The sequence below is a fragment of the Cyprinus carpio genome, chromosome A14 (genome assembly GCF_018340385.1).
Source record: "Cyprinus carpio isolate SPL01 chromosome A14, ASM1834038v1, whole genome shotgun sequence".
Taxonomy (NCBI): Eukaryota; Metazoa; Chordata; class Actinopteri; order Cypriniformes; family Cyprinidae; genus Cyprinus; species Cyprinus carpio.
The window spans coordinates 14269929-14285811 of NC_056585.1; the positions used below are offsets into that span (position 1 = coordinate 14269929).

Genomic DNA, 15883 nt, shown 5'->3' on the forward strand with positions numbered 1-15883 from the left:
TTTGTTGATTAGGTATATATATATATATATATATATATATATATATATATATATATATATATGACCAGTTGTTTGGTAAGACCCTTATTCCTCAGCTGGGATTGTGTAGAGCCCTTTGAAGCGGCATCAAATCTGCAGTTTGGATCTTCAGCCCGTTGGTCCCCATTGTAGTACACTATATGGAGAAAAATCCTGGTATCTTTTCCTCAAAAACCTTAATTTCTTAGCAACTGAAGAAAGAAAGACATGAACATCTTGGATGACATGGGGTTGAGTAAATTTTTATTCAGAAAGTGAACTAGTCCTTTAAGAAACAACAGGTTGTGTTGTTTTCAACACATCCTGTTTAAGAGTGTATATGTGAATTTGTACATATTGTATTCATATGAATTAGCCATCAAAATGTAAATTGGTTATACATTTCCATGAGAGTGAGTTGGGGATGAAATTACCAGCAAATAATTTAACAGATATTAGTAACTACTACTGGTATAACGAATATAATGACATTTAAAATTAGTTACTACTGGATTGTTTAAGAATAGGCTAACTTTAAAAAAAAACAAGTACTAGTATCATAGATACTAGTCACTCTAATAGAATAGGCCTACTACATATTAAAACGGCTTGCCATAGCTGAGGCTCCTGCTGTGAAGCTCGTGTGTATGTTTCCCTCTGGCCGGTGTTCTGAAATATTCGGTGTCTGAGATTTTCGGTGACGCTGGGCGGAGCTTACATGAATATTCATGAGTTTCCTGTTTCGCGTTAAAGCGACTCTGAAAATATTAGTACGTTGTCACTGAAAACATAAACGATTTTCAAAAAGGTATGTTTTAGCGTAGAATGACATTATGCTTAGTGTATTGTTGTTTTTATTACTATTGTTAATATGCAAAATAATTTAAAGATTGTGATTGTCGTAATGATTTACCTGAGGTAGGCTATGCTCCAAATAAGCCTACAACAATTAAGCATTTTTATAATATTCTTATTTTACATAAATAAGAGCTCCTTAAAATGTGTCGTTTAATAACTGTTCCAAAATGTATCTGTTGTGCCATAATAAAATGTATGATGATTATTCTGTGTCATTCCTAATCGTTTGCTCAATCATTCAGAAAAATGTTTTTAATAAAGCGAAAGATGAATGTTTTTTTTTAATGTACACATGAACTGGAATATAAACATTCTTAATCTCTGTATTTATTTATTTATTTGTCTAAAAAAAATATACATTTAGTAGATAAAATGCACTATATAGTTAAACAAAAATGTACAAATGTCTTTATACACTTTATTTTTGTATTTAATCATATACTGCATTGTGGTGCACTTGAAACTCATTTTGACTCCAAATGTGTATTGGTCAAGTTTTGAAATCCACAACCTTGCAGTACTTTAACAATTTTTGCTTATTTTCTACAAAAAACTTATAACAATTAAAATGTTTTGTAGTTTAATAGAAAATGGCTAAATCAAAACAGTAATTTGTATATTTTCATTTCAAAGATAAAAGTAGATTGCTTTTGCTGAATAAAGACTTCAACTGATTCGGTGTTAAAAATTTTTTATTAACCGATGTGGTGAAGGCATTACATAAATGACATTTACTACACACCTGTATAAATATAAAAATACATGGTCATGTTTTGAAAAAAAAAAAAAAAAAAAAAAAAAACAGGTGAAAGCTACTCAAGGATGTAACAACTTGTATATGTGTTCAGGGATAGGCCTACTGATCAACATAAGCAAAGCACATGTTATATGATTTCTGTTGTAAGTAAATTATTAAATACATTATTAAGTAAATTCCTATATGAACAAGAAATGGCAAACAGAAATTTATACACCATGAACAAACTCAATGAAATCAGTCTAAATGTTGGGAGAAGAAACATGCTTCCAAATCAATGGGATCATATTGTTTATACCACTGCAGAATAAGCCATTCAAGAATGACCCACATGTTTTTAATATTAGTTGAATATCCACCAACATGATCTTTTTTACAAAACCCTTTATCCATGAACATGTTTTATTAGGTTGTGCTTGGTTTGATTACCTCTGATTATCTTGATTTCAAAAGTGTGGATTTCAGGAACAAAATATAGTAAAACTTTAAAACTGGTTAAATAATACAACATTTGTATCAAATAGTAGGCTATACAAGTTTTTTTTTTATTTTGCATATGATTTGTTTAACTATTACACTGATAAAGTACACATCCACCATCCCCTGCATCAGATAAAAAAGCTAAAGTTATTCTGAGAACGTTTACGCATGTCTTTATGTATGTGTGCAATAGTGGACTCATATATAACTTGACAAAAATATAATTCTCCCCCATTAGAAGAGCTTCTGTATGCTAGGAAAAAAAAACAACAGGCAGAAGTGCAAGTATCAAACTCTGCTGATTTGTAACAGATATATTAATTACAAACAACACAGCTTCTCCACATGAACTGTAGGCTGTCATGGCACTTCCATGTGACACCTTTTTTAAGGAGAAAAAAAAAAAGTAAATAGTTGTTACTACATAAGAGTCTTTATATCGTTTTTCATTTCTCACCTTACAGTCTTACAATACAGTGAGCAAGTTTGTGCCACCATATGCTACACAACTTCAAACGACATACTTTATCAAATGACATACTTTTAATAGCAAAACAGAGGAATATGAGAAAATATTTAACAGCTGCTGGCCAATTTACTTGTAGCGTATTCTAACGATAGGCTGCTTCTGGCATCAGTGGCTGTAATCGTTGAGTAAACATTTAAAACAGCAAACAATAACATTTTGTGCACAAACGAACAATTATATTCAACATTTGCTTATCTTGTTCGAAGCTGAAACGTAATTAACCTACCTTGTTGAACAGTTTTTGTGATCCGGTGGGAAAACGTACTAATATTATCAGAGTCGCTTTAACGCGAAACAGAAACTCATGAATATTCATGTAGCTCCGCCCAGCGTCACCGAAAATCTCAGACACCGAATATTTCAGAACACCGGAGCTCTACTACAGGCGGAAGTTACAGGCGCTTGTGTTGGTGAATATCTCCCGTGGTGAGAAAGTGAAAAGCAGCGCAAATGATAAGCAGCAGGCGTTTATGACGATTTTAACATCAGCACATCATATATGCGAACGCGGTGGCTTTATTTTCCCTTCCTGCACTGGCAGACTGCTGGTTTTCGTCGGTAAAGGCAGACTGGGATATTTATTGAGTTTGATGTCTGCTTAGATGGTATCGTGAAGGTATCACAGTAACTAACACACGCGCTTTGATTGAAACATTCAGACACTCTGTTACTCTGATACATTTTGGTCAAACTGCGCGTTTCCGACTCTTTTTAATACGCTGAAGCGGGAGAGAAGAAACATTCACTTTATTCAGCGATGACTCGATTGGGTTTAACATAACTGCTTAATCACCCTATGTGACTTCCACAACAGCCAACCTAGTGGACCCTTTTATCTTAGGCGTTTTGCACTGGATTTACATTGGAAGTGACAGAGATGGCAGACGGCGGTCGGGTGAAGCACGACAGCTCGAGCTCGAGCCCCGGACCCAGGAGGATAAGGACGCAGCAGTCGCCCGGTTCAAAGGCGCGGTATTCGGTTAACGCTCCCGGACACTGCTTTCGGAGAGTGACCCTGACCAAACCGACCTTCTGCCATCACTGCAGCGACTTCATATGGGGAATTGTCGGGTTTGTTTGTGAAGGTAGGTTGCTTTATGGATTCACTTGCTCGGGATGTTACATTCAGCAAAGCAGTGTCAACAAAGCGTGTTTAAATTCTCTTGTGCTAAATTTACACCGAAAAGGTGGTACAGAAGCTCCTTTGAAGTGGTATTTAGGTGTCTTTACAGACTGTTATAATGCTGCTCAGAGGTGAAAAATGCATTTATACAGATATAAATTCAAACGTACATTTTGAAACTAGGAGCTGATGTTAGTCAGAGCAGGCTTATTTACTGTATCAGAATTTTGAACAGCCACAGAGAAGCCTTAACTGGGGTTTTAAGGTCACTTAACCATTTCATTTAAAGTGAAAGCTTGTGATTTGGTTTCAAAAAGAATTTTCCCATACCAGTTTGACTGACAATTTTGACTGACAGATTATGATCTGTGCATGTGCCCTCCTGGAAAGCGAAGGAATGAAGAATGTAATGTTTAAAAATAAAAAAAAATAAAAAAATAAGCATGCAGGATGTCCAGCATTTCTCTCTCTCCTCCACACCTCCCTCTCGACAGAATGATCGAATAGGCTAGTTTGTCTACTAGCTGGGGAAGACAGATTGATGTAGATCGATCTGACACACTCCTCGTGTTGGACATGAATCCGTGATTGGCTGGTCATGTGCAGGAGGACACTTATATGAGATCCATCTAACTGATGGAGGCCAGTGACAGTGTGAGAAGATCTGTGCTATTCTCTCTTCATTCAGTTAGATGTTTACCATACGTGTTTTTCTTTACAGAGTTGCTTATTTGAGTTACAAATAAGAAAGTTGTTGTTTAGCATGTTAGATTCGACTTTAATCCAAAGCAGTCCTTTTGAACAAACCTCTGTGATGCCAAGTGGTAATAGCTCAATGATTTCCTTTTGCAGGATTCTAAAGTACAACCGACATCCAGCTTATAATGTATTAAGACAAAAAATGATGCAAAAGAACCATATCTGTGGTTCATTTAACTCTTTGCGTATATTCCAAGTTTTCAGAAGTCATACAGTATCTTTGTGTAATGAGCAAATCAATATTTGATCCTTTATTCCCTGGTAATCTTCCACTCCAATGAGGTTTACATTGCTGCAAACAAATAATTGAATCAGTGAATTGAACTTGACTACTGGATTAGGTCATTTAGTGAATGAATCATTCACTTCATTCATAAACTGATAAATGCAAGTTCAGGTGGATACCAGTATTTTCAGTGTATAACAACTTAAATTTGCAACACAGAGTATGACTTCGGAATACATAGTACATGAGTTATATGGACAACATTTATGATTCTTTTGTGTCATTTATGAAGCTTTCATCTATTGTAAAGCATGGGGGAAAAGCACCAGTTTTATCTCCTTTTGTAATCGGTACTGGGTTAGTAACCCTCGCTCTTCTCTAAAGACCAACCAGAGTATAATCTATGGCTGAACTGATTTCTTTTAACTCTTTTCTTGCTGAGCTGTATGGTTTAATTATTATGTGCAATTGACTGCATATTAATCATGACCTTGCATCAAAACATGTTTTTTCCTCGTGCATGCAGAGTGATTGAAAACTAGATCAGTCTTGACCTTTTAAAGCCTGTTGCTGTTTCCTAGGTAGATTTTAATCCACAATGTTATGCTGTTCACCAGGGTTTCACTACAGATCCTGTATGAATGATTCTGAAAGATTCAAGCAGCATTACTTTAGAGACAAGTGGACTGGATTTATGTGGCCGTGAGATTAGCAGGGCTGGAAAGCAGATGTTGATTGACAATGTGGATGTTACCAGGCAGAGTTAGGCAGAAATAAGACATTTCTGTTACGTAATGTGCTGCAGTGAAGTCATGATCGACTCTTCCAGGTTGGCATGGCAACACATAGTCCAATGGAGCAAGGTGGAAGGCTGGATGCTGTAGCCAGATGGACCAAGAGAGAGTAGAACATAAACACACACGCGTGCACTTCATTGTCATTCTTATTGTATGTTTATTGCATTAGTGAAGAGACTAGTAACATGTCAGGCTCAGATGAATTAATTAACATACTGTACTTATTGCATTTTATTCATGACTGCTGCTTTTAAATGCAAGACATGTTTTTTGACCTTGCATGCATGTAAACCTGTTTTAGGAGACTCATGAAACAATATTAGCAACCTTAAAAATGGCATAATAGGGGCACTTTAATGAAAAATTCACATAAATACATGAAAGCAAAATATGTGCATTATGGTATACTGATGCACAGAAATGGAAATTCTTGTTCGAAAATGAGAAATGCTAGAATTAAATTAGTCATTAGTTGGAATAATTGACCATTCTATAATGTAAAAAGAATAATGTAAAAATATAAAAATTCAAATCTTTGTTCTAAAATATTTTAATTGGTGTGTCTTTACAATAGGTTCTAATAAATGTAAAAGTTTTGCATAGCAGTCATGTTTAAAATGAGCATTACATTAATTAAATTCTAAATATCAAGATGACAATAAAATAACTTTCTACATGATTTTTGGATATAATGCATGAGGCAGTTATTAATCAGCTTGTATACAAGAGGTCTTGGAAAATCCAAATATGTTTTATATATATATTTTTAATACGTATTTCAATTTTGAAATCCTAATATTGTTGGCCTACCGTGAGAAACGGTACCAAAAATAGTAAAGTGATATCTAAATGAACTGGTTTTATTCAAGTCAGAAATATTTTTAACATCACCGAATCAACCTAAATGCATTCATTTATACAAACTAAATAATTTATGTGGGTTAAATCTGGTAGAAAATAGCTTTTTATGGTAACAGTTGCAAAATACAGTTGGCATTGAAATTTTGGTCATTTTGGTCAATTAAATAGAATGACAATTTATACTGTAAATGCATATATTGTCGTTGTAATTTTAATTAGTTTTGCCTGAAAACTTATGTTTTAATTACCCCTAGAATTCTCCACTGACTTTCTATAGATTTTGGAATTAACGTGAGGTGAAACTCCGGCTATATATTCTGTTACTAGAGTTTTGCATGTTAGACTTCACAAAAATGTTGCTAAAACAGTTTAATGGGTTCATACGACAATGGTTTGTGTTGATAATGAATGTGTAAACAGAACAGTCTTAACAGCATGTGCATGTAGTTTCTAACTGTTTCTGATTTCACAAGACTGGTGGGCTTTAGAGTGTGCGTGAGAACACGACTGTGGTACAGTAAACTTTAGAATGTTTTCCTTGCTCTTGTGGTTGTGATAGTGAGAGAAGCTCTGCCTGACCAACGAGATCACTTCCTGTCTCTGGTAAGCAAGAAAACCAACAAATGCATCAGTGAGGTTCAGTCTGTACTGAGGGCCAAAGTGGGCTCTGAAAGAACCTTAAATTGGGCACGCAACAATCCAGTGGTCAGTGCTCGTCTTTCATACAAATTGTTCTCTTAAGCAGTTAATGCTGTTACTTAATGTTTGAAATGTTTGTGAAATTTTGCCCAGTCATAGGTTGACTGCTATTTTGCAATTCATTTTGGTGCTATAAAAGATTTATTATGCACTGAATTCCGTTCTGAATTGTGAAAATTACGACATGTCACACTGGGCTGTAAGTGGACTGCTGAGAAAGAATGTCAAGTTTTCTTTTTGCTAAAGCTGCTATACCCACACATCTTGGCAACATAATGCACCATATTTCTGTGGCCTGCTCTAAATCTCTCTCTCTTTTTTTTCCCCTGCAGTGTGTAACTTCATGTCACACGAGAAGTGTTTGAAGCATGTTAGGACCGTGTGTTCCTGTATGGCTCCCACCCAAGTTCGGGTGAGTAAAACATGCCACATATGACGACATCATTAACTTTATGGTTAGATCGCATGAAACTTGTAAAGAAACATAATCTGGTCATATTTAAAAATACTTTTATTATATTATATAGTTACTTTTTATTTTGCCTTTATCAGTAAAATCACTCCATAACAAACATGAGAATGTAATGGCAATTTTTAAATAAATAAAAAATATAATAATAAATATTTAAAATAAAACATTTTAATTATTAATAAAATAAAAATGTAAATAAATTTTAAATAAAATAGTTAAATTATTCTTTAAGTCAAACATCTAGATGCATTGAGAAAAAAAATAAGGTTTCATGAAAATGTGCTTCATTGTTTTTGTACAAAATATGTTTTCTTTTTTTGTGAATTTAATTTAGACATGATCTTATACGATTCACCCTTATTGGATATTAAACGTATAAGACAAGACCACATTGCTTTCACTGACACAGCATTATTGAGGCATCACAACACTGGATGGATGCTCTTGATGAAAGGTCTTGAACAATTATGCTGTTAATGAAGAATGATCAAGCTGTTTTGCTAGGTATGATCATGCAAGAACAATCATAATTAGCAGTTGATGCTTTACCGGTCTTATCTGTGGCTTTGCATTACAAACTGGAAGTGCATTACACCCTGAATCTCCATTGAATAATTTAGTCCTCATATACTGACTGGAACCGTTTTGCTCGGTGACACAGCAGTCAGTGTAGCCCTTTGTCCGGCCTTCATAATGAATTACTGATGACTTCCAGCCGTGTTGTCCATGTATTTATTTATTTGTCATTTAAAAGGTAATTAATTAATTAGGACTGGAATATAATAAGTGGGATTTTTAATAAGTCAGGATTTTTTTTTCCATAATAATGACTAAACTGTCCTTTATGTATTGATTGTATCAATCAGATATACAAAAAGGCTTTGAAGATTTGCTTTTGCTTGAAGAAAAACTGCTAAATATAAAACAGGATGTACATTTAGCATGGAAAAAATATAACAGTTCTGGTTAACAGCATGTGATAAAGTAACCGCATGAGATGCTCGCTGCTTGGAAACTGCATCCTCTCAGTGTGCTGATGCTACATAGGTTGCCGTGTCAGGGTTGAGTTCACAGAAAGAAAAGTCTGCCTTGCTTTAGCCAAATGGCACAGAGGTGACACAGACTGGCCAATTGCATCAGAGCAGCTGCAGGGCATGACAGGAGGCCGAGTCAAGCGCCATGCCACAGCAAAACTTAATTTAGACCGAAAGATAATGAGGTGGAACAGAAACCACTGGTATGAATGAAAGATGGGCCTTCAGAGACTTTTCTGGAAGTTTGCCTTCATATATAATGCATGCAGAGACAAACAAGAAAGTGCATGCAGTGTTTTAATTCTTTTTTTTTTTCTAGTTTCTTTGGCTGGAAGACTGATGAGTTCAGTTTGAAAAGGAAATGGATGTGAATTTTTTATTTTTTTTTTAAGCTGTCTTATATTCTTTTACAAGGTCTTGATTTTGTTTTGGGGGTGTACTAGAACAGGCTCTCATACTAGGTAGTTCGAAAAACACATTATTATACCTCTCTCCACAGTCTGGCATGAACGGCTGGAATAGTTCCTGTATCAAATGAAGGCCCGCCTTCTGGAATATAGAGATATGCTGTGATTGGTTAGCTGGGCCACTCTGTGCTGTGATTGGTGATTGGCGCCTGGTCGGGAAATGTCCTGCCTCTTACCATAGCTGCCTGCTGCGAGCTTCAGTTTAAATATTGCATCAAAATCAAAACAATTTGAGTACAATTTAAACCCGGATGGTTTTAACCACTCTAAGCTCGTCTGTCTTGGGATCACTAGCGTGTCTCCGACATAGTGATAACACTCGTTGTCTTCTCTAGTGCAGCTCAACCAGGTCTCGTCCCATTCGTTGATCTTTGTGATATCACAAATCCCAGAAAATATTAGTTGTAGTCCAAACGAGTCCAAACTTTTGAAAAGTTTCTGTTAAATAAAATATCTCCTTTTGAAGTGGACTTTGAGCTTTGTAACTTTGCAGATCTTTGTTATGCTCAAACAGCAACATTACAGACTAACTAAAGTTGAAAAAGTGAAAAAGCATAATAGCACCCCTTTAATATTAGTTTTTTACTGGCTGAAGACTTTTCTTAGCTGTGTATGTGTTGTGTGTGGGGGCAGGCGGGTGGGTGTGTGTGTTTGTGTGTTTTTTGTGTGTGGGGGCGGGCGGGCGGGTGTGTGTGTTGTGTGTGGGGGCGGGCAGGTGGGTGTTTGGGTGTGTGTGTGTGTTGTGTGTGTGGGCGGGTGGATGTGTGTTGTAGGAGTGAGTCAGTCTCTGAGCCAACTGCTCCATTAACCTTTACTCAACAACCTCACTGAACTGCATCTGAGGTAATATGAACACAACCGGTTTAGCCATTCGACACTGTTATTACTGAAAATTGAGAATATGTCCTTTAAGACTCAACATTTTTTATTATAGTCATGTATCACTTTCTGTGAATAAGTGGAAATAAAATAAATAGTTTATTAAATTTGAAATCAAGAAATCATGCGAACACAACACATTTAACTTCTGAAATGTGTCAGATTTCCATACGAAACAAAACATATTGGCAAGATCAAATGTAGGGTTATGCTTGTGGAAAAGTAAAGTCATTTAAGGGTTGGCAAAAGTACATTTAATGAAGTTGTGAAATAACACTTTTCTGTAGAAGAACTTATTATTGTTATTTTAGAACAAGGTTTCTGTGGGTCTTAAATAGGTCTTAAATCTGAGCAGAAAGTCCTAAATTCGTAAAATCATGGCATTAAATGTTGCATGCACTGCAAAAAAAAAACCCTTCTATAGTATTTTTGTTTTGTTTTCCAATACAAATATCTAAACATCAAGATGCATTTACTTAATGCAAACTGAACATACAAAGTCATCTTTTCTGAGAAATAATAATAAAAAAATAAATATGTGAGTTAGTTTAGTTAGTTAGTGAGTTTATGCATAAAGCATGAACAAATATGGCTATGGGTTATGAAAACCTTGGAAATAAGCTGATTGAGACTATTGGCAGATATTTTTTTACTATATATATATATATTAGTATATATTAGTCAATATAATATATTGACATTGTTCCATTCAATTTATTCACTATTATTTTTTTTTTACTTGCTCTTAACTTTATCATTTATTTATATCATTATATCATATCATATTTTATTTATGTCATTTATCATTTATCAAAACCTGCAAAAACCCTGTAGTAGTATTTATATGCTATTATTGTATCTATTATATTATGTATTATAGTAGCTTTTATTTTTATAGTTTTAGTTTCCATTGTAATTTTTAAGTTTTAGTATTTTTTTTTCTGTGCTTTGACATTTTTATTAGTACTTTTAAAGGAATGTTTAGCTTTGATTTATTTTTAAATTATTAGTAAACTTACTTGGAAACGTATTATTATTATTATTCGAATAATCTGTGAAGAGACATAAATTGAGTCATTTTTAATTTTATGTTGTCATTAAAGTAATTACTCACAATTTAAGTTCCATGAATCATGAATCTTAATCTATAATATGAATATTAATCAAAACAACAAAAAGAGTGAATGCTTTATATATTACATATAAAGACTAGCAAAACCAATCATCATTTTTCCATCCATTTTTTCCTAAGGCACTATTTCAGTTTTAGAAGAGTACTTAAGCAGTAGCCAGTAGTCACAGAGCAGTGGGCTGCCATTTTTGCTGCCAGTCACTTTGAGATCAGAGAGATGGTGGCTAATGACAGGAAACGAGGTCACATCCGGTAGGATGCTCTGCAGTAGTGACTCCCCTGGTAGGCCAAGAGCCAGTGAGAATGTGTCCACTGTAGGAGGGAGAGGTGGGCCGCAGCTCAAGGACACATGCTGTAGTGGGTGTGTTTGTGAGAGAGAGAGAGATGGAGAGAAGTGAAGTGAAGTGGTGTCCCATACTCGGAATTTGTGCTCTGCATTTAACCCATCCAAGAGTACAAACTCAGCAGTGAGTAGTGAACACACACACACACCTGGAGCAGTGGGCAGCCATTTTTGCAGCGGCTCTCTCGCTCAAGTCCGACTCTCTAACCATTAGGCCACAGAGAGGGAGGTGTGTGTGTGTGTGTGTGTGTGCGCATATGTGTGTTTGTGTGCTTGTCTGGGGCCTCATCATCAAAGGTTTTTTTCACTGACGTTGACAGGTCTGCGTAGCAGAGTTAATGTCCCCTGCTTTTTTTGCAGTATTTGCATGTTCACTATCAGATAAAAATTGTATCTTTTAGGGTTAAAACAGCTTGTCAATGGTCCAGGACCCTCAAAGAGACACCTTTGCTTCTGTTAGTATGTTAAGGGTATGGAAATACTATGGACAGCAATGGTTACCATCAACTGTTTGTTTTGGAGTAAATGATGACAGAATTTTCATGTTTTTGGTGAACCATCTGTTTAATAGTAGTATAGACAATTTGAGGTTAGACTAGTTTGGGGTCTATACTTTTTTTAATAGCTACTAATTAAAAATTGTATTTAGCAAAGATGCATTAAATTAATCAAAAGTGAAAGCAAAGACATTTAAAATGCAAATAGTGGTTTCCACAAAAATATTAAGCAGCTAACTCTTTTAAACATTGATCTTAATATTGTTTCTTGAGCACAAAATAGTAGAATGATGAATGCTGAAAAATGATCTTTGCCATCACAGGAATAAATTACATATTAAATATATTCAAATAGAAAACAGTTATTTTAAATTGAAATACTTTTTGCTACATTATTATTATTCTTACTGTATTTTGTATCAAAAAGAGACCTCTTTCAAAAACATGCTCAAACTAATTTTTTTTCATAGAGTTTTTTATAGTGTTCTTTGAATTTATAAGATGGCTAGGAGAAACTGGGATGGGGAAAAAAATGACACACTTCACCTTTAAGAATGCTTAATGGAACTGTTCAGCAGCACAGACTATTAAAGGAAGACAATTAAAGTTGAATATAGAATAAAAATATAGACAGAGTTTTTCCTGTGTGGGAGAACTACAAGGATGTTTTTTGTAGCATGGCAAATGAAAATCAGCTCAAGAGCATTTCTCTCTAGATTTTACTCACCGAGACGTCTTGGACGATTGGTTTGGTAACAGAACACCCCTCTAAGCACTTATTCACCAGCCCACCAAAGTGTTTGTAGAATTACTTACCAACCTGCACATCAAGCAGCCAAAGGCCTGGAGATATTTATCCAGAGCAGTCACAGTGCTGCCCAGACATCTCCCTCCCTGTGTCTGTGCGGTTACAGTTTGCTCTGTGATTCAGAACGTGTTACCGTGAAATCAGTCGTTACAGATGGGCACACACAACAAGACAGCCCGGCTGGGATTTGTCACTGCATCTCCACTATATCAGAGCAATGTGCTCTGGATCTTTGAAAGCTCCAGCCAGGCTCACATTAAAGCTGTATCCTGGATGTTATTAAGCTGGATTCCATTTCCAGCTACGAGTGGGTATCTTTACGTATATGTGATTCAATTTGATTCATTTCAATCAGTCACAGTCCAATTCCAAAGTGATTCTCAATGCATCTGATTTTTTTCTTGTTTTCAATGTAAATGCACTGCTTTACAGTATACATGCTGCTGCAGACACATACCATTTTGTCTTATGTATACTTGTTCTTTAAAAAAAAAATCAAATGATGAATTTTTGTGGATCGATCTAGAATTGTTTGAAAATTAATAATGATGCATTGGTGCAAAATGGAAAATTGCACTTACATATTCTTTTTTTGCTTTGTTTTTTTGTATGCAATAATGATCCAAATGCAGTTTCCTTGATCCGATCACAGTACATTATACTTCAAGTGTCCATGTGCTCAAAAGATCAACCAAAATTGCATGTCAGATGTAAATGGGGACTCTATAGGAAGTAAATGTGTGAAAGGAAAAGGAGAACCACTCACAAACCATCTGTCTTTTCTTTGAGTGCATTTAAATTGCATATGTTTGTTTAAACAGGTTAAATGCTTTTAAATATGATGCTTGAATGCACTCTAACAGAGGAAAGATTAGGTTTCAGTGTTATTACGTTCACTTATCTGAATGTACTTATTTACTGTAAGCTGAAACTGGACATCTAAGAATGGCCCATGTGGTTTATGGCACTTCTTGTTCTATATTCTTTTATTTTGAGACATGCTATACATTGAAACTTTCCTTTTTTAGAAATCTGTCTGACGTGTTTCTTTATGGTCTGCAACACAGTCAGATCCTGTTATGTATTTCCATGGGGAATCTTGAGTTCTTTTCTGGTACATGAGGTCAAAAAGAAAAGACATCAGCTATTTAAATTCCAAATGCCCTCCGCATTTCTACTCCCCTCCCCCAGACAGGAAGGAAGTGCGGGCATCCGCACGCTTTCCCACCATTCACTCTACTCTGACAGGAAGTGATGTCATACAGAGGTACATACAGATCACGCAGTGCTCACTGCAACAGAACTAGCCCATTAGTCATGTCTGATTTGTAATTAAATAATTAGAAATTTTTATTTTATTTTTAATGACTCTGTCAAACTGATTTGCAAAACTGAGAACTTTAGTTGGTTTGGTATGCAGATGACTAGGCACAGATGAAATCTGCCAGCACATTTCCTTGCGGGTTTTTAGATAAATACTGGAAATGACTCAAACAAATCATCACTGAATCATTTTGAACCTGTTCTTTGAAATCTAATGATTTGTTAAAGTGAATCAGACCTCCCAGACAATGTGAACACAACCTTGTGAGTTAGTTTCAGTTTGGACCAGTGCAATGTGCCCTTCAAGTGGAGTTGGAAATATTGTAATGACGAGTTTCAAGCACATGAATGACCAATCAAAGTTGTATTTACAAATGGGAAACTCAGAATTCTAGATGAGACACAAGATGTCGAGTTGTGATGTTGGCAGGGCTGTGTCGAATTGAAACATGGTGGAAACACTGATCTATAATATAGATGATATTGTATCTTTAATCCATATAGAGATTAGTTAGTGAAAACCAAGTCTTTTGTCCATCGTTTTAATCACTTAATATTCACTGTTTGCTTCACATACAGCTGTGATGCCATGTATACTTAAGTGATAGAAATGAATATTTTTCTTTTTGGATTTAGATGTAATTAGTAGCTGAAAACGAGTTTCGCTTGAAGGCAGCACAAGTCTCAGGTTTATTTTATTAATCATTCTCCTCCTTGTTTGTGGTATAGGTTCCTGTAGCGCACTGCTTCGGTCCCGCCGGTCAGAAGAAGAGGTTCTGCTGTGTTTGCCGGAAGCATCTTGAAGGCAGTTCGGCTTTGCGCTGTGAAGGTGTGTGTGTGTGTGTGTTTCAACAGTATGATGGCATCAGGATGTTTTCACTCTAGTAATGGTTCCAATCACTTAATTTAAGGGCATTGATCAAATGACATGAGCAGACTTTGCCACAAACAGAATACCAAACCTGTCCAAATAAACAGGTTTAACAGGTAAAACAGAAATAATTACAGAAGTAATTTACATTTAGTCTTAAAGGGATAGTTCACCCAAAGTAAAATTCTGTCATAATTTACTCTTCCTCTTGTTGTTTCAAACCTGTATGACCATCCTTGTTTAGTGGAACATAAAAGAAGATTTTTGTGTGTCTCTGTAACATTGAAGTAAACTAAAACTGTTTGGTTACCATCATTCTTCAAAATATCTTGAAGGGTTTAGAAAAACATGAGAGTGAATAAATAATAAAAGAATTTTAATTATTTATTATTAGAAGTGGTCTTTTGGGGAAAAGAACCAAAATGGCTAGAAAGGTGTAGTTGTTACTAGAGGTGTAACGGTACACAAACATGATGGTCCAGTACGTACCTCGGTTTTGATTTCACAGTTCGGTACAGTTTCGGTACAGCAGGGGGGAAACTAAACATAAAATTGTTGTTTTTATTATTATTATTATTAAACAGTGGTTTACTGAACAAATTGCTCTTTCTTTAAATAGATTCAGTTAGCCTATAATTAAAATTTTCTGAGGGATAAAATTTAACCTCGGCTTATGCTCTAAACTATAGTGAGCCCTTTTACATTAGGCCTACTGTAACATTACAGTTAACAACAGAGCCCAAGCTTAAATTTAATTACTATTTATTTTTAAATATAACAAGCACACTCAACTTAAAAAAAATATATATATGCATACATGTAAATTACACATAATGCACATTTTAAATTAACTTTTAATTAATAAAAAAAAAACAAGTTTATGAAATATATTAATTTACACATAACTCGTTTCATAACAGATTTATTTAAACATTAAATAATTAAGACAT

The 15883-nt window shown here is 35.1% G+C and overlaps 1 protein-coding gene across 1 annotated transcript in view; it reads left to right on the forward strand.

The window, feature by feature from the left end:
- Nucleotides 1-3016: 3016 nt before the first annotated feature.
- Nucleotides 3017-15883, forward strand: part of LOC122147427 (diacylglycerol kinase theta-like) — a 30025-nt gene continuing 17158 nt past the window's right edge. Inside the window, exons 1-3 of the mRNA XM_042769971.1 lie at nt 3017-3727; nt 7440-7519; nt 14792-14891. Coding sequence (XP_042625905.1) covers nt 3520-3727; nt 7440-7519; nt 14792-14891 — 388 coding nt within the window. The 5' untranslated portion in view covers nt 3017-3519. The remainder of the gene's footprint in view (nt 3728-7439; nt 7520-14791; nt 14892-15883) is intronic.